Source organism: Muntiacus reevesi, chromosome 16, assembly GCF_963930625.1.
Source record: "Muntiacus reevesi chromosome 16, mMunRee1.1, whole genome shotgun sequence".
Taxonomy (NCBI): Eukaryota; Metazoa; Chordata; class Mammalia; order Artiodactyla; family Cervidae; genus Muntiacus; species Muntiacus reevesi.
In genome coordinates, this window is record NC_089264.1 from 25,206,640 (window position 1) to 25,234,021 (window position 27,382).

The 27,382-nt window shown below is 33.7% G+C and overlaps 1 protein-coding gene across 4 annotated transcripts in view; it reads right to left on the minus strand.

Annotated features, from left to right (window-relative positions):
* The window catches only part of RAP1GDS1 (Rap1 GTPase-GDP dissociation stimulator 1), a 155,147-nt gene that overhangs the window by 23,447 nt on the left and 104,318 nt on the right, over positions 1–27,382 (minus strand). For all 4 annotated transcript variants that reach the window (XM_065907397.1, XM_065907399.1, XM_065907398.1 and 1 more), the window contains 2 exons: positions 15,111–15,239; positions 9,773–9,898 (listed from right to left, as the gene is read on the minus strand). In XM_065907397.1, the coding sequence (XP_065763469.1) occupies positions 9,773–9,898; positions 15,111–15,239 (255 nt within the window). The remainder of the gene's footprint in view (positions 1–9,772; positions 9,899–15,110; positions 15,240–27,382) is intronic.

Sequence of the window (27,382 nt, forward strand, 5' to 3'; positions counted from 1 at the left end):
TTCAGTGGGTTTTGTCATACATTGACATGAATCAGCCATATAGTTACACGTATTCCCCATCCCGATCCCCCCTCCCACCTCCCTCCCCACCCGACTCCTCAGGGTCCTCCCAGTGCACCAGGCAAGAGCACCTGATTCATGCATCCCACCTGGGCTGGTGGTCCGTTTCACCATAGATAGTATACATGCTGTTCTTTCAAAACATCCCACCCTCACGTTCTCCCCCAGAGTTCAAAAGTCTGTTCTGTACTTCTGTGTCTCTTTTTCTGTTTTGCATATAGGGTTATCGCCACCATCTATCTAAATTCCGTGTATATGTGTTAGTATACTGTAATGTTCTTTATCTTTCTGGCTTACTTCACTCTGTATAATGGGCTCCAGTTTCATCCATCTCATTAGAACTGATTCAAATGAATTCTTTTTAACGGCTGAGTAATATTCCATGGTGTATATGTACCACAGCTTCCTTATCCATTCATCTGTTGATGGGCATCTGGGTTGCTTCCATGTCCTGGCTATTATAAACAGTGCTGCGATGAACATTGGGGTGCATGTGTCTCTTTCAGATCTGGATTCCTCAGTGTGTATGCCTAGAAGTGGTATTGCTGGGTCATATGGCAGTTCTATTTCCAGTTTTTTAAGAAATCTCCACACTGTTTTCCATAGTGGCTGTACTAGTTTGCATTCCCACCAACAGTGTAAGAGGGTTCCCTTTTCTCCACACCCTCTCCAGCATTTATTGCTTGTAGACTTTTGGATAGCAGCCATCCTGACTGGCGTGTAATGGTACCTCATTGTGGTTTTGATTTGCATTTCTCTGATGATGAGTGATGTTGAGCATCTTTTCATGTGTTTGTTAGCCATCTGTATGTCTTCTTTGGAGAAATGTCTGTTTAGTTCTTTGGCCCATTTTTTGATTGGGTCGTTTATTTTTCTGGAATTGAGCTTCAGGAGTTGCTTGTATATTTTTGAGATTAATCCTTTGTCTGTTTCCTCATTTGTTATTATTTTCTCCCAATCTGAGGGCTGTCTTTTCACCTTACTTATAGTTTCCTTTGTTGTGCAAAAGCTTTTAATTTTCATTAGGTCCCATTTGTTTATTTTTGCTTTTATTTCCAATATTCTGGGAGGTGGGTCATAGAAGATCTTGCTGTGATTTATGTCGGAGAGTGTTTTGCCTATGTTCTCCTCTAGGAGTTTTATAGTTTCTGGTCTTACATTTAGATCTTTAATCCATTTTGAGTTTATTTTTGTGTATGGTGTTAGAAAGTGTTCTAGTTTCATTCTTTTACAAGTGGTTGACCAGTTTTCCCAGCACCACTTGTTAAAGAGATTGTCTTTTTTCCATTGTATATCCTTGCCTCCTTTGTCAAAGATGAGGTGTCCATAGGTTCGTGGATTTATCTCTGGGCTTTCTATTCTGTTCCATTGATCTATATTTCTGTCTTTGTGCCAGTACCATACTGTCTTGATGACTGTGGCTTTGTAGTAGAGTCTGAAGTCAGGCAGGTTGATTCCTCCAGTTCCTTTCTTCTTTCTCAAGATTACTTTGGCTATTCGAGGTTTTTTGTATTTCCATACAAATTGTGAAATTATTTGTTCTAGTTCTGTGAAAAATACCGTTGGTAGCTTGATAGGGATTGCATTGAATCTATAGATTGCTTTGGGTAGAATAGCCATTTTGACAATATTGATTCTTCCAATCCATGAACACGGTATGTTTCTCCATCTGTTTGTGTCCTCTTTGATTTCTTTCATCAGTGTTTTATAGTTTTCTATGTATAGGTCTTTTGTTTCTTTAGGTAGATATACTCCTAAGTATTTTATTCTTTTTGTTGCAATGGTGAATGGTATTGTTTCCTTAATTTCTCTTTCTGTTTTTTCATTGTTAGTGTATAGGAATGCAAGGGATTTCTGTGTGTTAATTTTGTATCCTGCAACTTTACTATATTCATTGATTAGCTCTAGTAATTTTCTGGAAGAGTCTTTAGGGTTTTCTATGTAGAGGATCATGTCATCTGCAAACAGCGAGAGTTTCACTTCTTCTTTTCCTATCTGGATTCCTTTTATGTCTTTTTCTGCTCTGATTGCTGTGGCCAAAACTTCCAACACTATGTTGAATAGTAGTGGTGAGAGTGGGCATCCTTGTCTTGTTCCTGATTTCAGAGGAAATGCTTTCAATTTTTCACCATTGAGGGTGATGCTTGCTGTGGGTTTGTCATATATAGCTTTTATTATGTTGAGGTATGTTCCTTCTATTCCTGCTTTCTGGAGAGTTTTAATCATAAATGAGTGTTGAATTTTGTCAAAGGCTTTCTCTGCATCTATTGAGATAATCATATGGTTTTTATCTTTCAATTTGTTAATGTGGTGTATTACGTTGATTGATTTGCGGATATTAAAGAATCCTTGCATTCCTGGGATAAAGCCCACTTGGTCATGGTGTATGATTTTTTTAATATGTTGTTGGATTCTGTTTGCTAGAATTTTGTTAAGGATTTTTGCATCTATGTTCATCAGTGATATTGGCCTGTAGTTTTCTTTTTTTGTGGCATCTTTGTCTGGTTTTGGAATTAGGGTGATGGTGGCCTCATAGAATGAGTTTGGAAGTTTACCTTCTTCTGCAATTTTCTGGAAGAGTTTGAGTAAGATAGGTGTTAGCTCTTCTCTAAATTTTTGGTAGAATTCAGCTGTGAAGCCATCTGGTCCTGGGCTTTTGTTTGCTGGAAGATTTCTGATTACAGTTTCGATTTCCTTGCTTGTGATGACTCTGTTAAGATCTTCTATTTCTTCCTGGTTCAGTTTTGGAAAGTTATACTTTTCTAAGAATTTGTCCATTTCATCCAAGTTGTCCATTTTATTGGCATAGAGCTGCTGGTAGTAGTCTCTTATGATCCTTTGTATTTCAGTGTTGTCTGTTGTGATCTCACCCTTTTCATTTCTTATTTTGTTAATTTGGTTCTTCTCTCTTTGTTTCTTAATGAGTCTTGCTAATGGTTTGTCAATTTTGTTTATTTTTTCAAAAAACCAGCTTTTAGCTTTGTTGATTTTTGCTATGGTCTCTTTAGTTTCTTTCGCATTTATTTCTGCCCTAATTTTTAAGATTTCTTTCCTTCTGCTAACCCTGGGGTTCTTCATTTCTTCCTTCTCTAATTGCTTTAGGTGTAGAGTTAGGTTATTTATTTGGCTTTTTTCTTGTTTCTTGATGTGTGCCTGTAATGCTATGAACCTTCCCCTTAGCACTGCTTTTACAGTGTCCCATAGGTTTTGGGTTGTTGTGTTTTCATTTTCATTTATTTCTATACATACTTTGATTTCTTTTTTGATTTCTTCTATGATTTGTTGGTTATTCAGAAGCGTGTTATTTAGCCTCCATATGTTAGAATTTTTAACAATTTTTTTCCTGTAATTGAGATCTAATCTTACTGCACTGTGGTCAGAAAAGATGACTGGAATGATTTCAATTTTTTTGAATTTTCCGAGACCAGATTTATGGCCCAGGATGTGATCTATTCTGGAGAAGGTTCCGTGTGCACTTGAGAAAAAGGTGAAGTTGATTGTTTTGGGGTGAAATGTCCTATAGATATCAATTAGGTCTAGCTGGTCCATTGTATCATTTAAGGTTTGTGTTTCCTTGTTGATTTTCTGTTTAGTTGATCTATCCATGGTTGTGAGTGGGGTATTAAAGTCTCCCACTATTATTGTGTTACTATTAATTTCCTCTTTCATACTCGTTAGTGTTTGCCGTACATATTGCGGTGCTCCTATGTTGGGTGCATATATATTTATAATTGTTATATCTTCTTCTTGGATTGATCCTTTGATCATTATGTAGTGTCCTTCTTTGTCTCTTTTCACATCCTCTAGACAGGAAATGCAGAAAGGTTGTATAAACGTGAACCCAAAACAACAAAGTAAATGACAACGGGACCACACCTATCAATAATTACCTTAAATGTAAATGGGTTGAATGCCCCAACCAAAAGACAAAGATTGGCTGAATGGATACAAAAACAAGACCCCTATATATGCTGTCTACAAGAGACCCACCTCAAAACAAGGGACACATACAGACTGAAAGTGAAGGGCTGGAAAAAAATATTTCACGCAAACGGAGACCAAAAGAAAGCAGGAGTCGCAATACTCATATCAGATAAAATAGACTTCCAAATATTAATCTATTCTTAAGTACTTTTTTTTTTTTTTTTTTTTAAGCCACTCAGCTTGCAGGATCTTAGCTCCCAGACCAGGGATCAAATTCAGGGACCCCAGCAGTGAAAGCACAGAGTCCTCCTGACCATTGGACTACCAAGGAATTCCCTTAAATATTTTGTTTTTTACACTATAGCAAACAATGTATTTTAAAAATGTATTTTCCGTTTTGGCTGGTATGTAAAAATACAATGCTTTGGGTTTTCAGATATATTTCTTTCTTTTGGCTAGCAACCCAAACTTTAATTTTCAAGATTAATCTATTTTGTATTCAGGATGTAATCATATCATCTATGAAAAATGATAGCTTATTTCCTTCCAATATCTTTTCTTTCTTTTTTACTCTACAGCACTGGATAGTTCCTACAATACAATAAGAAATAAAAATGGGGATGATCCTTTTCATTCCCAATCTTAAAAGGAAATGCTTTTTGTTTTACCACTGGGTGTGATGTTTTCTACAGAATTCGGGTTATATATTCTCTTCACTCTCTCTCTCTTTTTTTTTTTTTTCTCAGTGTTACAGCTCTATTTATTTAGATGATAGCAGGAAAATCCATCTTCGAGGTATAAGGGCACTTCGATCCAAAGACAGGAAGAGAAGAGCGCCCCATTGTGTGTGTGGGGGGGGGGGGGAGAGAGAGAGAGAGAAGAGGCTTTGACTCCTCTTTTTATATGTTTTTTTGTTCCCCCTGGGCCTGTCCTATGCAAATTGGGCTTAGGCAGGAGCGTTGTTTGTTTTACCTGAGGTTCTCACTCTGGTCCTCGGACCTTCCTTTGTTCTATTTTCTAGTAATGGTTTGTGAAGTTTTTAAAAACCATATATGGATGCTTAATCTTACGAAATGTTTTTTCTGGATCGTAAGATCATACAATTGCATTCATCTCACATGCTAGCAGAGTAATGTTCAAAATGCAAGCTTCAAAATCCAAGCCAGGCTTCAACAAAACGTGAACTGTGAACTTTCAGATGTTCAAGCTGGTTTTAGAAAAGGCAGAGGAAACAGAGATCAAATTGCCAACATCTGCTGGATCATCAAAAAAGCAAGAGAGTTCAAGAAAACATCTATTCCTGCTTTATTGACTATGCCAAAGCCTTTGACTGTGTGGATCACAATAAACTGTGGAAAATTATTCAAGAGATGGGAATACCAGACCACCTGGATCTGCCTCTTGAGAAATCTGTATGCAGGTCAGGAAGAAACAGTTAGAACTGGACATGGAACAACAGACTGGTTCCAAATAGGAAAAGGAGTACATCAAGGCTGTATATTGTCACCTTGCTTATTTAACTTAAATGCAGAGTAAGTACATCATGAGAAATGCTGGGCTGGATGAAGCACAAGCCGGAATCCAGATGGCCAGGAGAAATATCAATAACCTCAGATATGGAGATGACACCACCCTTATGGCAGAAAATGAAGAGCCTCTTGATGAAAATGAAAGAGGACAGTGAAAAAGTTGGCTGAAAGCTCAACATTCAGAAAACTAAGATCATGGCATCCGGTCCCATCACTTCATGGCAAATAGATGGAGAAACAGTGGCAGACTTTATTTTGGGGGGCTCCAAAATCACTGCAGATGGTGACTGCAACCATGAAATTAAAAGACACTTACTCCTTGGAAGGAAAGTTATGACCAACCTAGATAGCATATTAAAAAGCAAAGACATTACTTTGCCAACAAAGGTCCATCTAGTCAAGGCTATGGTTTTTCCAGTGGTCATATATGGATGTGAGAGTTGGACTACAAAGAAAGCTGAGTGCCGAAGACTGATGCTTTTGAATTGTAGTGTTGGAGAAGACTCTTAGAGTCCTTTGGACTGCAAGGAGATCCAACCAGTCCATCCTAAAGGAGATCAGTCCTGGGTGTTCATTGGGAGGACTGATGCTGAAGCTGAAACTCCAATACTTTGGCCACCTGATGTGAAGAGCTGACTTATTTGAAAAGACCCTAATGCTGGGGAAGATTGAGGTCAGGAGGAGAAGGGGATGACAGAGGATGAGATGGTTGAATGGCATCACCGACTCAATGGACATGAATTTGGGTAAACTCCGGGAGTTCGTGATGGACAGGGAGGCCTGGCGTGCTGCAGTCCATGGTGTCACAGAGTTGGACACGACTGAGCGACTGAACTGAAGATCATATGATTTTCCCCTTTATTAAGTTTTAATGTGATGAATTATATTGATTGCATTTGGAATAATAAACTACATTTCTGGAATAAATCCAATTTAGTATGATGATTAATTTTTAAATATATTATTGGAAATTTTTTGCTAATAGTTTATGGGAATTTTGGATCTATCTTCATGGTAAGACTGGCCTTTAATTTTTTTTCTTCTATGGTCTTTGATGGTATTTTATTAGTTTCACAAAATACATTAGTGAGTATATTTGCATTTCCTATTCCTTGAAAGAATTTAAGGTAAGATTACTCAACTTTTCTATTCTTGTGTCATCCATACTTGAAAATGTATGGGCATCAAATTTTTATAACATTCTTCTAGTATCTGTAACATCTGTAGTGAGATCTATTTTCTTGATTCTGGTTATTTGTGCCTTCCCTCTTTTTTTTTCCCCTGATTAATCTTACTAGGGATTTACCAGTTCTATGACATCTTTTCAGACTCAGCATTGGCAAATATATGCTTATATTGTGTTACATATTTTCTATCTTATTAATTTCAGTTCTTTGTATTTCCTCCCTTCTACTTTTTTTGGGTTTCGTTTATGTTTTTCGTCACTAATTTCTGAGATTAAAACTGAGCTTATTGATTTTAGCTTTTTTCATTTTCCATTATATAATTTTAAAATGAAAAAAAATCACTTTAAGTATGGCTTTACATGCATCATAAAAGATTTGAGCTAAGTGTTCTCATTTTCATTATTAGAAAAAAAAAAACTCTAGCATACTGTAAAATGGCAATTCTTTGTTAAAATTTTTTCCATGAGAAGTATACACATTTTAAATGCTTCATATGTACTTGCAAGGGCTCTGAAGCAAGGTGCAGGGTTCCAAGTATGTCCATTAAATCAATTTTCATAATCATGTTGTCCACATTTTCTATACTACTGTTTTTTAAAAGTCTATTTGTCCTGATATTTGTGGATATTTAGTTGTTCTCATAGTTCTGAATACTTTTGCTTCTAATCTTTTGGGATAGTATGTATTTTTATAGCTTCCAAGTGAACTGGATCTTTCATCATGATAAAGTCACCTTCTTTATCTCTAGCAAGTTTTTTAATAGTAATGTCTATATTTTACCTGATAGTACTGATACTATGACTATCTCAGCCTTTTTCAGGTTTGAATGGCATATTTTTTCAATCTTTTAAATCTCCTCATACTTAAGAAGTATTGCTTGTTTTAGTTGGTTTTTAAAAATTCAGTTAACAGTTGATCTTTATTTTAACTAAAGCATTTAGGGCACATACATTTAATGGAATTACCAAAATACTGTGTCATAAATCTCGTATATTTTTTCATCCCTATTTTTACCTCCTGTTCCATGTTCCCTTCGCTCCCTGTTCTTCTGTTAGTTGATGCTGTATTAAAAAAAATTCTTTCCATAAATCTTTCCATTAGTTGCATTTGGTTTTAAAAATTATTCTAGTTCACTTAAAATTTGGAGTCATTAATCAGAATCTAATGGTACTTTCTTCCAGATAATATAAGTGTCTTGGAACTCTTCACTTTTATGTCCCTCCAGATTTATACACTCATTTTGTGGTTCAGTTCAGTTGCTCAGTCGTGTCTGACTCTTTGCGATCCCACGGACTACAGCACACCAAGCTTCCCTGTCCATCACCAACTCCCAGAGCTTACTCAAACTCATGTCCATCAAGTCAGTGATGCCATCCAACCATCTCATCCTTGTTGTCCCCATCTCCTCTTGCCTACTCCATTTTGTGGTATATAAAATATATATACATATATATATACACACACACTTTAAATTTCACAATGAATTATTTTTATTATTTTGTATATTCAACATTCATTAGATTTACATACACATTTATTGCTTGTTTTTTTTTTTCTTCTTTCTCCTCCCCTGCACCTATAACCTTTCTGGACTCAGTTTCCTTTTGGGGGGAATCATTTTCCTTTTATCTACAAAAATCCTTTATAGTTTCCTTTTAGTGAGAGTATGTTGGTGGTGAACTTCCACAGTTTCTAATCTGAAAACAACTTCATTTGCTTTCAGTTCTGATGGGTAGTTACGCTGGGATTAGAATTTTAAGTTATATTTATTTTCTTTCAGCACACAGAACATGTTTGTCATCTGGCTTTCATTGCGACTGTCAAGAAGTTAGCAGTCAAACTTTTGCCTCTTTTTAGGTACTATTTTTCTCCTGGCTAATTTTAAAATTCTGTCTTTTTTTTTTTCCAATTTCGATATGACATATCTAAATATACATTTCTTTGAATCATGTTTTTAAATTATTGGGGTTCCTGAATCCTTGATATCGTTCATAATTTTTGACAAATGCTCTGCTAAAATTTCTTCAAACTTATGCTCTCCCATCTCCCTTCTTTCTGGGACTCCAAAAAATATATATGAGTCCCTTTCCCTCTTATTTTTTTTTATGTATATTGGTCCTTATCTTTCTCTGTATTTCATTCTGGATTTTCTTCCATTCTATCTTCCAGTTCACTGGTTCTCTAACTTAACAATATTTAATCTTCTGTCAAACTCATCTATTTAGGGTCTTAATTTTTGTTGTATTTCTCAATTAAGGAATTCCTAATTATTTCCCTTTCAAATCAGCTATTCTACTTTTTATAGTTTCTAGTTTAGTTGAAAATCTAAAATTTTCAAGTTTGTTTTTAACTCTCTGAACATAATAAGCATACCTGTTTTGAGTCAATGTCTAATAATTCCAGTATCTGGATATTTGTTGCCTGTTCTTTGTGTTGATTCTTGCTTACAATGTCTTGTCTCCTCACATCCTCTCTGATTATGTGCTAGACACTATATTTGAAAAATTATTATGGGATGGTTTGTTTCCTCTGGTTCCCTCTTATTCCTAGAGTGTATCCCTTAAGATTTTTTGCCTAACTGGTATAAAGACTACTTTACACCATTAAAGTGGTATACTTCACACTGTTCCTGACATGCCTTCTTTTAAAGGCCCTCCTCATTCCCTCTTGCCTCTTCACAACCTCCAACCTCTCACTCTAGAGCCTCATCCTCAGCGTCCACACAGCTGGTAGGCCTGGTGCTTCAACTTTTATGGCCTTTGCCCTGCAAGAGTATATAAGAGTAGAGCCTCTCAGCTGCCTTTTCCAGACTGGCGTAAGAATGTGTAACCTACAGAACCACCTTTCCCAAGATTTTAAAATCAAAGAAATCTGAAAAGTAGTTTTGGCCAATTATATATACAGTTAGGAAATATATAATGCAGCTGAAGTTAGATATATCTGAAATAAAACTTATGACATCATTAATAAAAGAAAGGAATTTGAGTTAAACAGCTGGCAATTAAATAATACCAGAAAAAAATGGAAAAAGCCTACATGATCAAAAATCAAGAGGTGCGTTTATCTTCTCACCGTTTTCTGCCAATGGAGCAAGAACTTCAAAAACCATTTCCCTCTTATCATGCTCTATTTGCTTCTTGAAGAGTTTCACCAGCTCTTCAGCAATGTTTGTACTGGCAAACTGTTCTTTACTTGACTCTGTAAAAAATAAGAGGAAAATTTAAAGTAAGAAAACAAAAGCACAGAAACTGCTTTCTATTACTTTCAATACTTGGTCATTTTGTATCATTACTGATAAATGAAAACACTCTTCAAATACAGAAAACAGTCCTTTTTTTTTTTTTCTTTAATGCCTCTGTAGAGGAAAAACGTCTAAAGCTTTAAGATGTTCTGACCCAATTATATTCAAGGCTATAAAAAAAAGTTTGCTAGCATAACATATAGGTAACCATAGCAATGGTAAAATTACTGTTATAAATTCATAGTTTCAAGGCTTTTAGCCAAAGAAGAAAAATTACTCATAGCAGATTGCATTTCACATGGCTGAATTAAAGGTGACTTGTTTTTATACCATTAGAGTGGTATATTTTCACATTGTCCCTGACATGCCTTCTTTCTTGTCTCCGATCTTTCACTCTAGAGCCTCATCCTCAGCAGTTAAATATGCTTTAATATTTCTCACAAAAAAGCAATATTAAAACCAAATACCTTTCCTTTGCTCCACTTTCATGAAGCTACCATCCAGTCTGTTGAATTTCACAAACAAGTTTCTTGACAGCACTGTCTACATACACTGTCTCTACTTCCTCAACTCACATGCATACCTAAACCCACCTTAAACCAGTTTGGGCCCACCTCTACATTCTGCAGTCACCTTTGCGTGCTCCTCCTTTCCACCAGACCAGTATAAATTCCAGTTCCTTGAGACTTCATCTTCTGCCTTCTTACCTTTTTGATCCTTACTCTCACCCTAGGCAATCTAATTTTTTTCCGTAGCATAAAAATACCTCCTATATGTTGATGCTTATACAATCATACCTCTAGCCCTCTTCTTAACTCCAGGCTATTTAAATGTCCATTTGACATCTCCATTTGAATATCTTTCTAGCATCCAAACACCATGCCTAAGGTAGACTTCTGATATTCTGATATGTCTGTTCTTTCTCCAAACACCATGCCTAGGGTAGACGTCTGATATTCTGATACATCTGTTCTCTCTCCAGAGTTCCATAATTTAGTGAATAAACATGCCACCTACCTGCCTGCCACACATGCAGAAACCTGGGGGTCATCGCTCACTAGTTCTCTCTCAGTGTATCCACAGAATACCCAAAATCTATCAGTCTACTTCTAAAATACAACCACAATCCAGTCTATTTCCTTTCTGATTCTCAGTTCTTTTGCTGCATCAGATATCCTATCAATTTATCTAAAGTTTCTCTCAGAGAATCGACCAATCTAGTCAAGACTGCTTGCTCTCCATGTCTGCTGGGCACACTGACATCCTGGAATTCCTTTTTCATGATCTTGATGGATATTTTCTTCTCCTTCCTGTATTAGATACTCTATTACCTATGTTCATTCACATTCAAGTTTTTAGTTTTAGTGGACGCATCCACCAGCAACTTTCTGAGAAAGGTAAACTACACTGTTTGAAGAAGATAAATATTTAGAAATTTTAACTGTCTGAAATGTTCCTTCCCACCTAGAGTGTACATCTGTAATTTAAATTCCTTCCTTACCTCATTCAACTATGTCCTCATAATAGCAATTATTGTAACTTACAATTATATGCTTGTTTATAAATTCATTTTAGAAATAAGTTTCCACATCACCTACTAAAATATAAGCTGCTTGAGAGCATGACCACCACAAACACAGCATACAGTATGGTGCCTAGTACAGAGCAAGTGTTCAAAAGAAATTTGTTGATGTTTTGAATGTGTGACTGAAAAAACACGTAAACAAATGCAAGAGTTACATTCTATTCTCTAGTTTCTGGTAAATCTCTTCCAATATCAAATAAAAAATATTACAAATTCAACTTTAAAAGAAAATGGAGAAACAAATATTCATATTTGTTTAAAACAGTTTTGATTTACTCTACTGTTACCCTGCTTTTGGCACATGTACCAGACCTATCCCAAAATGATGTTAATCCAGTCCAAGACTTCTAAGTAAGATTCATTAGTGCTACAAAAAAAGAGCAAAGGGTGGAGTGTCTTTTCTAATAAGCTACCTAAACTCTCAGAAATCAAATTTTACAAACATCACACCTTACCCAAAAAGTAAGTTTGATTTAAACAGGAATGATTTAATTCCTCAACATTTGCGGTTGCGCTTCTGTTTCACACAATTCTTCAAATAAATGAAACAAAATTATAGATGAACTAGACATGATTTATCTAGTTATGTACTCTTAACACTTTTAAAAATAGTTGAAGCACTTTTTTCCAACCCATATTTTATTCTTCCACTTATTAAACTGAAACAAAATCACTGTTGTTAAGTAATTCAGTTCATTTGCCAGTACAAGGGAACAATGCACCATGATTAATATAGGAATTCATGAAGAAAACCTGATCATATCCCGTAGGTGGATACAGAGAAAAGACAGCATGAACCGTGATTTGGACATTAATTTAAATGCCACAGATCCTTAAGACTTTCAGCAAGAAGGATTTTTCCCTAAGGGTTTATTATTAAAGTTTTTTTTTTTTTAATGTGGACCATTTTTAAAAAATTCTTTATTGAATTTGTTACAATAATGCTCCTGTTTTATATGTTTTGGTTTTTTTGGTTGTGAGGCATGTGGAGTTTCAGCTCCCCAGCCAGGAACTGAACCTGCACCCTCTGCATCAGAAGGTGAAGTCTTAACTATTGGACAGCCAGGGAAGTCCCCCGTTAAGGGTTTATTTTTTTAACAAAATTATATATGAGTTTAAAGAGTTAGTTCTAATACTTATATTACCCCGGCAGAATCCAGTCCCCCTTTCCCATTTCTTCTTCAAAAACAAGCACATAAAGCTCTTTTAGCTAATTCACTGATATTTACCTCCAAAAACATTTTATATTGACAATTTTTGCTTTTTTAGTTTTAGGTATTTTTGACTGACCTTCCACTATGAAAGATGAAGCACTAGCTTTCTCTTTTTCCTGTCTCCACAATAACCTACATCTTTACAGTGCAATTATACTATAATTTTGGCTTGAAGTAATTAGTGTTTCAATAATACACTGTGTCATGTGGCCTGGAGTTACTTTTATTTCCTTGGAATTACTTTTTTTTTTTCCTCATTTATTTAGCTTTCAATGTACTTATTAATTCAACTCCAAACTCTCCATCAGTTGTCTGATTTTTTCCTTAATAAGCACGTTCTCTTTAGGTGCTCAATTAATTTCATCTCGTGTAAGAGTTTCCCCAGTCTGGACTGGTTGCTCTTTGAAAACAGGACATTTGGGGCTGTCATGTCACCATACTACTAGAAACTCCTATTTTCCTGTTGAATCTCTTGTTTCCTGATTCCTATGTAATCTTATTATTTATATCCCTTGTTTCATTGGAACACATCTTCCAGAGGCTTCCAGGAAAGATATAAAGGATACCAATTTTCTGAGACATTCATGTTTAACACTGTCCCTATTGTTACCTCACACTTGACTGATGATCTGCATATAGAATTCTATACTGGAAATGATTTTTCCTCAAATTTTTGAAGGCAACAACATTCCATTTTCTTTTGGTTACCACTTTTCTTTTGATACTTCTGATGTCTACTGATTCACAATCTTTTCTATGTAACTTTCTTCCTCCCTCTCCCTCTCTGGAATTCTATGAAATGTTCCCTTTGTCCCCATTATCCTAAAATTTCACATTGATGTGCCGTGGTCTGGGGGTCCAATTTCATCCACTAGGCTGTCATTTGATAAGATTCTTCCAATCTGGAGAAATATATATTTTAATTCTGTGACACGGGTTTATTCAGCAATTCTTTCCTATTTATCTCTTCCTAGAACTCTTGGACTGATCCCCTATCTACATATTCTCTTCTATTTTCCATACCCTCGTTTTTTGCCTTACTTCTGTAAATGTATCTCTGTACATTTTATTGTCTTTCATTTTGGCTGTTTTAGCTTTCTCGCTCTGTTCCTTTTTCTTTAAAAATAGCATCCTGTTAGTTTCATGCTTACAGTACTTTCCTACTTGAGCATATTAGAGTTCCCCCCTCCCCGATGCATAGTTTCTATTTCCTCCAAGTCACTTTTGTAAAATGTCAGTATTTCCCATGTTCAGGCTGTCCTCACTTTTCTAGTTGTCTGCCACCGATTAAGAACTGGGATTTAAAAACTGATTAGGATCTATGAGTGGCCTTTAAGATTCCCTGTAGATCTGAAGGCTCTGTGTAGAAGAACTCCAACATAAGTATCTGTAAGTCCATATTCTAGAGAACAAACGGGATAGTTCAGCATACCTACTTTCACTATTTTCAGAATGGTACTCTGGTACTTCTTATTAATCTGCTGTCCCCAGTCTACCCTCTACTCCGAGTTTCTCTACAGAGTAAACACAGTCTTCTGCTTAGACGGGAAGGCCAGTTACCAGAGTGGGAAGGGAAAGAAACTCTTGATGCCACTAAACCCTGAACCTTTTGAAGACACCAAAGAACAAATTGGTTAGTGCTTGGCTTTCCAATTCAGGAATCAAATTTCAAAGTTTTGCTAAGTGAGTTATTGCTTCTTTTCTTTCCAGGTTCTAAAAAGTTTTTATATTATCCCTTTTGTTTGTTTTCCCTCCCCTTTCCTTGATGGCTTTGTATTAAAAAAAAAAATCTCTTTATTGTAGTTTTAGTTGGTTTCCAGAAGGGAGTAAAAGTGCAGATTTTCATTCTAACATTTTTATCCGCCCCCCAAAATACTAATATTTTAAGCAGACAAGTTTATTTATAAAAGATTGTGAAGCCAAACAAAAAGGGGGAAAATCTCATTCTGCTTAATCTATAATGTTTATAAGCATGCAAACTTTAAAACTGGATTCATCCTATAATTGTGAATATAGAATAATAATGTGTGCACATAAACTAGGAATCAAAGACAATAAAAAGGGCTGCACATTCCTTTTCTGCTCCCAATCCTGAACTAGACTGCATTCATTTATTTTCTATTTTATCTTTAAGCTATATCTTTAGTGAGCAAAAACACGTAAATTTCTTAGCTCCAATTGTAAGCAATATAATCCTAAAATGTAATTGGATCTACACTTTAACACTGAAACAATGTATCTATGATGCTTCAGAAAAAATAAACTAAAAGAATCTAAATGGATTTCCAGGTTAACACCTAAAGAAAAATGTATTGTAAGTATATTAATCAGTTATGAATAATTACATTTTGGTTTATGTCTAGGACTTACCAAGTTCTGCTAAGTTGCCGAAGGCAACAAGACACATTTCTGTAAGAGCTGCATTTTGGCAGTGGATGCCCAGTAACTTAACTAAGGTAGGAATAACACCCATGTTGATAAGCTGAGCTTGAAGGGAATCTGTTAAAAAACAAACAAACAAACAAGAAAACAAAACACAAAAAAAGTATTTATTTATTAAATGGACATTAGTAAGAAGAAAACACCTCTTATACTCCCTACTGCAAACACAATACTATTTCATATTATTTCAATTATGGTAAACCAAGGTTAAGTCCACTCGTAAGTCTTGAAAATGTTTAAGACATTAGTTCAAAGGAACTGAATTTTGAAACTTTTCAATGAAATTTTCAAAGAAATTTAGAAATGACAATAATTCAAGTAATATGTCAAATCACCAGTTTTTTTTTTAATGGTCTTATACCTTTACTAAGTAGGTTTTAAAATGCATAAACAATTAAACATTACCATTGGTTTTTAAGTTAAAAGGTTAGACAAAGTAACATTTGCATAACAGGAAGACACAGAGTATATGAAAAGCATAAGAAAAAAAGCAACTTTAATAAAGACTAAGAAGATAAAAGTCTTAGAACCCCTTAGAAACAGTTGCTTCATAATAAAGAATGAAAAATATATAACACACTCAAATTGTTTATTTGCAGCAGAGTGTTCTTTGATGACTGTTAGGAAGGAAAGTTTTAACAAGGAAAAAAATCTGGTTACTTAAAATATTTCTCTTCTCAAAGTTTTATTTAATAATAGTGACAATCATCTTAGGAAAGAAAGGAAGATTTGGCTTGAGAGGTAAAGAGGTCAATATGGCTTTGTTATTGCTTGCCTTCATTTTCTAAGAAGTTAATTGATTTTAAAGTACGTGATATGCCCCGGATTTTCACAACGGCTCTTCATGAACAATGATAATAGAATACCTGTAGCAAAGTTGAAGGTAAGTAAACCAAAATGAAAACCAAAGTACTGCCTCTGAGAATAAGATAAGAAGAAAGACACTCATATGCCTATGCAAAACACCATCACTACTAATAACTGGTTCATCTAAAGACAGAGGAAAGCTTTCAAAAGTTTTTTCTTTTCCTTTTAAAAATTATATGCCACTTTCAAGTTAGTAATTTTCTCCAAATTTTTTTTATGTATGTTTATCTAAAGATAAAAATCTGTTTCTTACAAAACATATTTTCCTCATAGCATGCATCCCTTGATGGAGTCTGTGTACTAATCTCTTTACCACTCTTCAGAGTTCTTAAACTTCCCTGGTGGCTCAGTGGTAAAGAATCTGCCTGCCAATGCAGACGATGTGGGTTGGATCCCTGGATTGGGAAGATCCCCTGGAGAAGAAAATGGCAGCCCACTCCAGCATTCTTGCCTGGGGAATCCCTTTGGCAGAGCAGCCTTGAGGGCTACAGACCAAGGAGTTGCAAAGAGTCAGACATGGCTAAACCATAACAACATAGTTCTTAACCTATAGATAAGGAGATGGTTGGGTGATTATCAGAAAGAAAAGGTAAGGTTGAGCTGTCTCACATGCCAATTGATTACTTGCCTAGAGGTCTGTGTAGTTAATTTTTCCTGCTTTTAGAGTCAAATATGAAGAGATAGCCAACAGAGGCTTGTCAGCCCTGAAAACTGATGGTAATTGTGGATATTATCTGGCTCAGTTGGGGGGGTCATCTATACTAGAAAGAGACTTATTACCAAAATAAGAATAAAAAACAAATCCTGAGACAAATGAAGTTTACATTGAGAGTTCAAATAGTCTAAAACAATTTCAAATTTTGCAGTGGAATTATGATGTCTATTCTAAAAGGACATATATATAAAAGAATGTATTCAATTAAATGATTCATTTTTATGCTTCTGATGCTAATTATTTTTTCTAACTATACAATTCAGTAATTGTAACTCACAACACTTATATTATCTTACAGGCAAATCACCTATTATACCTATAGTATTACACCTATTATAGTATATATATTATATTGGCAGAATATTTGTATTTTGGTTATAGTATTTATAAAGATCATGCACCAAGAAGCTTTCCAAGTTAGAAATTATTTTGGTTACTTACCAGTTGATAGAGTGCCTTATAATTGGATCACCTCTGCAGATCCTTGTCCTTTAGCAATATTTTTATTTATTTATTCGTTTTGACTACCTCGTCAAATACTGCACAGCTGCTGAATCATTAAATCTCAGGTACGTAAGCGTGAGCACTAGCGCATGCATTGAGTGAGTCAAACTCCACTATATGTCTGCATATATGTAAGCATCACACACCCCCTCAGTACTGTTGGTACAAACTGAAAATCCAACAGTCCAGGGACATTAGAGGAATAACAAAATATAGGAAGGAGATAACAGGAGAATGCCACTTAAATAATGCTCATGTTTTCTGAACTTGGCATCTCTACCACTTTCTTTGACCACTTTTACAACATTACGGATTTTGGTTCCAGGGATAAGAGGGCCCCCCAAAAAAGAAACATTACAGAGTTTCATACAATCTGTGGCATACAAACTGAAGCAGCAATATTTGAAATTGTGGTAGATAAGCAGAAAAAGTAGCATAGTCCAATGGCATATGGTATAAATTGCCATAAATCATGAAAATCACATTGCTTCATGAAAATGTGTTTTCAAGCTACCCAGGAGCCAAATTAATTTGGTATTCACATACAACACACATACCACACACAAGTAAAGAGAAAAAATATATAGTCATCCAATAGACAGGCCTCATTTTAGACCACCTGGGTGCCCACCTTTTATATCCATTTCTATGAAGGTAACTAAAACAAAACTTACATTCAAATAATTCTAAAATCTGTTTATGCCAATTGCAGCCAAGTCATTCTCCTTTGTTAATGGAGGCCCAGAAGAGGGAAATATCTTTACTTAAACAGGCTGATACAAATTTTCACCTCAAGATAGGCAGGTATCCTAGAACACGGTTCTCAAAATGGAGTCCCAAAAACCCTTTCAGAGGATCACCAGGTCAAAATTACTTTCATAAAAATACCAAGATTTGATTTGCCTTTTTCACTGTGCTGACATTTCCATTGATGGCACAACAACAGTAGTGAGTAAAACTGCTGGGGGCATTAGTATGAATGAACCCAGTCAATGGGACCAAAATGTATCAGTAGTCACTGTATTCTTAACATCACACATTCACAGTAAAATAAATACTGTTCTTTACAGCAATTAAAGAAATTTAACTTATTTTTTTCATAAAAAGATGCTATTTATGTTGACCTATAATGGGTTTTTATTATTTGAAAGTGCGATACTAAATAATTTTTAAAATGCCTTCATTTTAATTTCTAATATTGATAGATATAACCCATACATATAAACAAAAATTCTTTGAGATGTTTGGTAATTTTTAAGTGTCTAAAAGAGCCCTGAGATCAAAAGTTTAAGAACCACTGCCAATGGATTACCTAATTTTTACAGGAATTGGGGGAAAAAATATAGAAAAGAGATCTAAAATTCAACGATATGCTTGGCAGATGTGACAAAAGAAAGAAATTAAAAGCACGGTAGGAATCCTAGATACTGGTGCTTAGATATTTTGAGTGAAATAACATTATAAGCACCAGACACCTCATCTTGCTTATATGAGTAGATATTCTACTTAAGTCTAGGAGAATATTCCATGATTAGATCTGGTTGCCTATTTCAGTTACAACTTACTATGTTATCAATACATAGTTCTTTTGATGGTTAAGTAGAGCTCCTATTTGAGTGGAATAAATTAGTATTAGTTCTTATTGCTTGAAGCAAATGATTAAGTTGAATCACTTTTTCTTATTGCCCAAAGAAAGCTGTTAATAGACTTCAAAGGACATGGCTGACACTCATGCTATTGTGAACGGTATCAGGGATATGACTCATAAATTAAAGACTAACTGGAAAATAAAAAAAATTAAAAAAAAAAAAAAGACTAACTGGAAGAAATCCTCAGAACCAGTTCACATTCTCTAGATACATTTGAGAGAATGAGAGACACAATTCAAGACTGAGACTTATTGCATCCTTCAATGAATACCAGCAACTCCAAAAGAATGTCAGAGCTCAACAAATACAGTTCACAAGAATGCAACCCAGGCCCATACATAGCAAACACATATGTGTGGAAGACAGTCTTTAGACAGGACAATGTCATAAATGTCTGAAGACTTGTAAAAATTGCTCCTGACACACATCACAGACAAATACTGACCAAAATACAGAATTACGAAATTACATAATATCAAGATGACACAGGCCCTGCATGATCTATGGGGAGGAAGAGGAAGAAAGGCACTGAGGGGGTGCAATACAGATGCATATACAAAGAAATATAGAAGGCAATCAACGCATGCGCTGGTGTGAACACTTACCTACCTACATTTGAATTTCAATGGTTCCAAGTTCTTCAGGTCACACACACATGGAAACTCCAAAGAATGGAGATCTGGAGAGAAGATCTCAAGTTGAAGAACCTTTTTCCCCCTGAGTTTTCAGTTTAATGTTTCAAACATTGGTATAGATTATAGGTCCAGAAAAGTATGCCAAGAATTCTAGTAACTCAACTGAAGTTATGTGGATAAATTACTAAAAAGTATAGGTTTTTAACGAAGATAACACATGTTTATCTTATTCCTAAGAAAAGGTCCTTACAATGTTATAAAATTATTAAGCTGATTAACAGGACATAATGATGAAACTGTGTCAAAGTAACACACACATATAGACAATTCAAAAGACACAGGTTCTATAGATTTGGTATGTATAGTATTCATAGTATAAAGAGTACAACAGTCCTATTTATAAACTTGCACAAAAAGCACATCTATAGTCTAATTATATACAGTGGAAACATTAAAAACAAGCAAATATAAATCCTGATGAGTTGGATAAAAATCATTTGGGTATAATAAAGACCAAAAAAATTGCCCTTTACTAATGGCACATCTATATTTTAAAAAATATATATATAAAGAAAAATTATATATGATGTAACAGTGCAGTATAATTTGTAAGCTGAAGCAAGTTGTAGCTCTATCATCATGCTGAAAAGTAAACTGACTTAAATACAGCAACCAAGAGGATGGTCTGTGGTTAAAAACTTTATACATACACATGTGCAAGTACAAGACTTCCTGATTTCAGTTAAACTTATTACCTAGTATCTTTTTGTTGATTGATCAGGAAAGGGAAGAATTTTTATTCTAAATCTAATGCTGAGCAAATAAAACCAAAAATATTTACAACTGTTTAAAATTAAAATTAACTTCAAATCAATTATTTTGAAATTTCTGTTTACTCAAAACATGCATTTCATGTTATATTTGCATACAGATTACCTTTATAATTTAAGCCCCAGGTTACATATCTCAATGATAATCAGCAATTTTAAAGAAAAAGAAGAAGAATCAAGATTCATTAGTATTTTAGAGTACTAGAGGTTTAAAAATAATACTCTTACACATTTCGTACTTTCTGAAAGTTAACAATAAAAAGTGAAAAAGTTTCTAAGTTCTGAAACTAAAAGAGTCCCTACAGAGCAAAATTTCCCTTCTGTAAAAGTTCTAGAGATAAATGACAAAATTACATGAATGAGTATAATGTAAAAACAACAGCAACAATGGAAAATCTCAAAGCAAATCACAAGAGAAAGGAAAAATATTTTATTATTCTTAAGAGGCCTGTTCTCAATCCAATGACATCTAGAATGATAACATCTAGAATGATTATGTCTTAATCTAGTAGATAATTTTTTCCCTAGACTCATTTCAGGTTAAATTACTTACTACAGATCACCTATTGTTATAATGAATTGTTACAAAGAAGATTCCATTAAGAAAATTCTATGCTTTCATCTCAGACATAAACTGGTCTTTAAAAGGTTAAAGTTGTCTGTTTTTTAGAAGAGGACTACAGTCAGCTATCGCTTAAGTAGCTCTTAATTGAGAGAAAAACATTCAGTCTTGACTCTTATATGGCATGGCTGAAAGGCCACATCTACAGTAAGTATAAATTTAAGCATAAATTTTGTACAGCCAATTGAGCTGAGAGGCTAATTTATAGACAACACATGTATCTTGTAATCATGTGTGTTTAAAAACATAAAAATTCTGTTTTACAAAAGAATGCTTTGGTTTTAACAACAACAACAAAACAGATAATAGTAGTTACCCTAGAGAATTACTATGATTATGTTTTTACACTTTAAAATTACATAAAAGTTATTTGCAACACATAAACTGTGTTAAGAAATATCTACATAAGCCAAAGATTTCTGACTTCTTTCCAGTAAACATTTTTCAATTAAATTTATTTTTCAATAAATAAAATATAGGCAGTTTGTTGTTAACTAGATTTTATTTGTAGTTAGAAAATAGTAATTTTCATACAAGTTAGTTTACATATGACACTTTTCTGCTCTAAGTGTCTTGCTGGATGAATTATTTCAAGTAGTCTAAGTTAAAGATGTGCTGATATTTGACCAAAATCCATTATATATATATCTCTGACTTTTGCCACAGCTCTGTCAAACAAGAATGTTTACGTCAGTGTCATCTCTGGCACCTATAAATTTCTGCATAGTCAATGATCATGTGTTTGATACCATCATATTTCAATTAGTGCAACATAAACAATAAAAACAAGGCTTGGTCTTTCAGTTTTACCTTCACTATCTAAATATGCACTTTCAAATACAGGTAAACATTTCATATAAAAATTTCCAAATGTGCGTCATGTGCTGAAATTCTATCAGCTGAAATGTAAATGTGTATTTATATTGCAATATTAAAATGTGGCAGTAACTAATGATGGTGAAAGCTATATAAATGTAAAAATTAAATCAGGGCAGAATAACAGAGATATTATCATCTATTCTCTTCAGAATTTACAACAAAAAATAAATGTTAGGAGTTTTTTTATTTTTAGTTAATTAATTCCACTCCAGCTATGAATCTTTCAAGAGAAAGTCCAATTTGAGAATTCTTTACATCTTATGAGGATAAGTTAAAATCAGAGAGCCAACTCTGCCACCTTAAATTTTCACTATGAGGACATTCTCAAAAGTAATATTCAACAACATCTTTTCACCTTCTACACGTTTTTACATGTTAGAGAATGAGAAATCCCAAACATATTTTGCTACCCTACTGTCCTCAGTTAAAATTGGTTGTTTAATATCATGCTAAATGCACTGTCATGATTATAAAAGCAATCTAGAAGCTAAAAATGCAGCAAAAAGTTATTATTTCTTTAATATAATGTCAATCTTAACATTGACATTATACATATATAATTAACATATATATAATTATATATATAATTAACATATTATATATATAAAACCTTATAATTTTATGTATATATAATTAACATTATATATAATGTTAACAAAACTATAGCAATCACTTCATTTTTTTGTGATATATTTTGAATTCTTGTATTCAGAAGTTCATTCTATAATAGCCAAAACTGAATATTACTGGTAATAATTGTTCATGTGGAATTAAACTAACATATACATTTGGTACACCTCTACTAAAAACCAAATTAGAGTCTGTCCATTAAATAACAGTATTATTAGAGTAACAGTTTAGGAGGATTATGATGAAGGGTTAATACTCTAATTGGTCAAATTTAATAGGCAGAATTAGCAGAACAAGAACAATTAAGGCGCAAGAACAATTAACTGCTCTGTCCGTCAATAAAACAATTTGTTTAAAATGACATTACTTGTAGCAGAACTTCATGAATGTCATCTGCTTCAGAGTGATTAGAAAGCTCTGATGGTCAAACAATGAAAATTCCAAAATTTTTACAAAGAGAACAGCAATTAGTAAATAAAGAATTCTAATATAAGTCTTTCATGCACTTCAACGTACTAGAGTAATTTGAGAAACTGAGTTTCAATAGATAGAACTTAAAAGTACATCTCCCATGCCGTTTTAAAAAGAGAAAAAAAGGAACAGAATGTAAAATGAAAACTATACTTAGGAAAATTAACGTAATTAAGAAAAAAGACAATAAATTGCAAAGATACACTGTTTTGTCTTTTCCCCTTTAAGCTAGCCAGAAAGGTTTTAGTATTTAGGAAATTTGCAGAATTATTAATTAGCTTATACCCACAGTAAGTAAACTTTGAAACTAGTTCCTCATTCATGCAAAGCAAATTATTTCTCTAAGCATCTAACATCTAGGAAGCATTCTTTCTTACCTATAATAAAGTAATACCAAAACATAAACAAGAGGCTCAGGCCAAAGTGCATTTTTAGTTTTTAATCAGGATTATTCCTTATTAATTTCTATTCTTCTTATTTTAAGAAAGAATAAAAATCAGGTAAGCCAAGTTAATCAGGGCTGTTCATTATAAAAATGAAGAGTATTATTAGAATTGGGAAACTGCTGGTTGAAATGAAAGTAGCAGCTAATACTAACTACATATTAAGTGCTCTTTATTTTTTTTTAAGTGCTCTTTAAATTAGAGGAGAGAAGATATACTTTACAAGCCCATTTTAAACAACTGAATTTAAGTACTGGGCTTAATAATTATATTCAATTTTTAGGATCTGACACTCCATGAAATGCACTTCTTAAATCACACAGATGGCCTCTCTCCAAACATAGTTCAGTTATTGTAAGTTCACGTGGCAAATAAAATTATCATGAGAGTATGCTAGAGAGATTTCAGGAACCATAGAAGAAGAGAAATTAACTCTTGCAGTAATAAGGAGTTATTAAGATATCACAGAAAAATCAGCTCTATTTGTAAAAATCGTACACACACACACACACACATATGTATTGTACATATATGATACCAGTTTTCACATGAAGAAGCCTATCATAGACTGTGCATATTAGTCACTTCAGAAGGAAACTAACTTTTCCTTTCCTGATGACATGTTTATTTCCTCTATTTTTTTCTCTTGACGGCATAGGTTATATAAAACAAGTAACTTCTAGTCTTTGCTTTAATGCTTATCATCATTAATAATTTTTCTTAAAATTATTACAGATTTTTCCCTATATTTTATGTTTGTAGCATAAGTGTACTAGGAAAAACGTAAACTCTCAGTTACAGAGTTTTCCAAGAAATATATATTGGTTATCATGGTTACTTGTAATAAAATAAAAATGGTGGCCTTCCATAGATTCCGCAATAAGGCGCTAAATTATTCCTGTGCTTTGCTTTAGATAACTGGTTTATTTCTATTCAAGCTGCAATCAAATTTCAAGTATACATATGCAGATTTGTCGAGTCTGTGGATCACCTATGGTAAACTATTAACCACACATCTGGCACTATTACTGTCAGCTTGTTTTCAATGCCACTTTCTCCTACTGCCATGTATGTAAACAGCAAATATAAACTAATGTGATAGGCAAGAGTTTATAATGGTCCTAACTTATTTAATGAAGCAAATGCATACCAGTAACGCATTTTTCTTCCAATCATTGATTTTGCTGATTAAAAGAATTTAGACAATACAAAGCACCCAGAAAAGTCAATCTATTATAATAAATATTTTCCAAGCTCCTACTATATACCAAAATGGTGTTCTATTTGAAAACAGCTGTATATTTTCAATATGCAATATATTGAATACAATATTCAATATACAATATTTTCAAATTTTTCAATCTTCAGTGCAATGTTTTGGCACTGGGTAACCAAAGCCAAGAAAAAAATATCCAAGAAACTAATGAGATTAAAAATACCTACAATAATAAGTTTGAGTTCTGGTTTATAGAACAACTAAAACTTTAAAGCTGTAACTACATAAAGAAAATACAGTTCACATTTCCTCAAACTGAATGTCAAATTGTCAACATGATTTTCTCTAACCACATCAGTCAGGTATTCAGAATATTTTGGAAGGCCACAAAACGGAAGTGCTTTCTCACCATGTGGAAAACAGGTATGACTTTTTCAAAAATGAAAATTTGAAATGATTTTCACTAAACAAAAAGTTTTATTCATGTTATTTTATTTAAATACGATTTCATTTAGAAATATAATTGATGCAACTTTTCTAGCTAAGTAATTATAACATTTTCTATTCAGATAGTCTACACTTAATTGTCTAAGTATAAAAAGTTTTAATTGCTTCACTAGTGGGGGAAAAAAAAGAATACATCTAGTTTTTAGTTTAAAAGTCTTAGCAGTTTCTAAAGTTTTAGAACTCATGAAACCTGAGTTTCATACAGCTTTATCAAACGGTATAAAAATGACTACTGAGTGTTTTCATTATGTATCTTTCCTGCATGTTAGGAAACTTGATTTCCTATTTATTGTATTCCAAGATCTGAAATGCTCAGAGCTGTCCACTAAAAGGACAGGAATCAAGATATCCTGAGTCTCAGCCTAGTGTCAGGCCACCTTTAAGACTAACAATTTGAAAATGTTCTCACTAGAGAAACTATGTTGGTGAGTCTCTGTGACCATTTCAGTACTTTCTTATCTTCATATTTAAAAAATTTTTAAATGAATTAACTATGAATTAAACTATGAAGCTGAAGAGTACCTCCTAACTACTAAGAAGTTATTGGGCCTGAGGGTAGAGTTAATTTTTCTGGTAGAGTAACAAGGAGGTATTTATCACTCAACTATTCTACTCAGAAAGTAGCAGAGGCTTGTATACTGAAATTCAATAGCAAATACACATAAAAAGGAATTCCATATATCAGTACTAATAAAAAGTGCCTCCTGAGTTTCAAAACGCTCTCCAGGTGGACGGGATCAATACCAAATGATCTGATCTTGGTCAAGACCTTAAATTAAGTTTGAAAGTATTAAACATATTTTAAAGAAAATAGTAATAATGGATACAACAAAGATGCTTAATAATTATACAAACAAAAAAGGATATAATTTGACTTAAAGAGCATTATGAAGAAAAAGAAATGCTTCACAAACTTTGATTCCCACGCTAGACAAATGTAGAAGGAAGTGAAGGAAAGAATATAGTTCCAAGTTTGATATTTCTTCTTTTAAAATACTAAAGGTAACTCTATTTCTATTTTACCTAATAAGTTTTTAAAAGTGCATTCAAACTGCAGCTTTTAGAACACAGGAATAAAAACATCACTGTTTCAAAAATGTTCTAAGAAAAATTAATATAGCTTTCCAAAATATCTAAGTTATTTCTTGGGAATACTTACACACCTGGGGGTGGGGGGGGTGAGTAACAACGTTTACAAAAGAAATATATCAGGCATTTAGACCATGCATTCTGCATGTTGTTAACATTACCTTCTCAGTACATTTTTCTTACATTGTGATATCTTAATTAATAGAGAATCACAATCTCCTTCAGATTAGAATTAGTGATGTTTATGAAGACCATTTTGGCTATTTGATATGTTTTTGTACAGATTTTTGAATACTTCCTCAAAGGATAAACAGCAAGTTTAGGTGTGTAACAAGACTAATCCTTTTACAGTCAAAGCTGCCATAGTAACTTTACTAGTTTCTTTCATTTATATCTTTCTAAACCATTCTCCCACTTAGCTCTTGTCACACTTTTGCAGATATCCAAGCTTAAAGGAAATGGAAGGAAAAGGAAGTGACATGAATAACTGGCCAATGATTTCATAATGCAATTCAGATACCTGTGTATTATGATCAAATTTCAATTCTTTAGGAACTGGCTATTCATTTTGTAGATTATCCAGATTCTGCATTTCTGCTGTGCCTATTAATATGTTTAGGGCATTTTCTTTTCAAAAGTAAACCCATCAGAGGATAAGAAAAAGAATGGAAACTAACCCTATAAAGACTACATCTGTTATCAGTTCAAGTAACAGGCAAGTCTTTTAATGAATAAGGACTATTTACTATCATTATAATGGATAATTTTAATTCAGAAGTTTAAAACCAGTGTTTCTTGGAAGGATGTGACTTGAGGACACATTCTGTTTAGCTTGTGCAGTGCTAAAGAAGCAAATGTAATCCAACATTTAAAAAGAGAGGTCACAAAAAAAGTTTTTTAACTTCCTCCTACCACCAAATGAAAAGATTTGGCAGTAGTTGGCCAAACTGCCACACAGAAACAACGGCTAGAGAAGAGCAGTAGCTCTCCCCTTCCAAAGGGAAAAGGGCTATAGTTCCCGCCATTTGCTGTTGTCACTAACACCAAGGTCAAATGTCAGTAGTCATTTGTTATCAATGTTTACCTTTCTTTTTTAATTATTCAGAACATTTCTTTGGACTCATGAAGAAATAACAAATATAC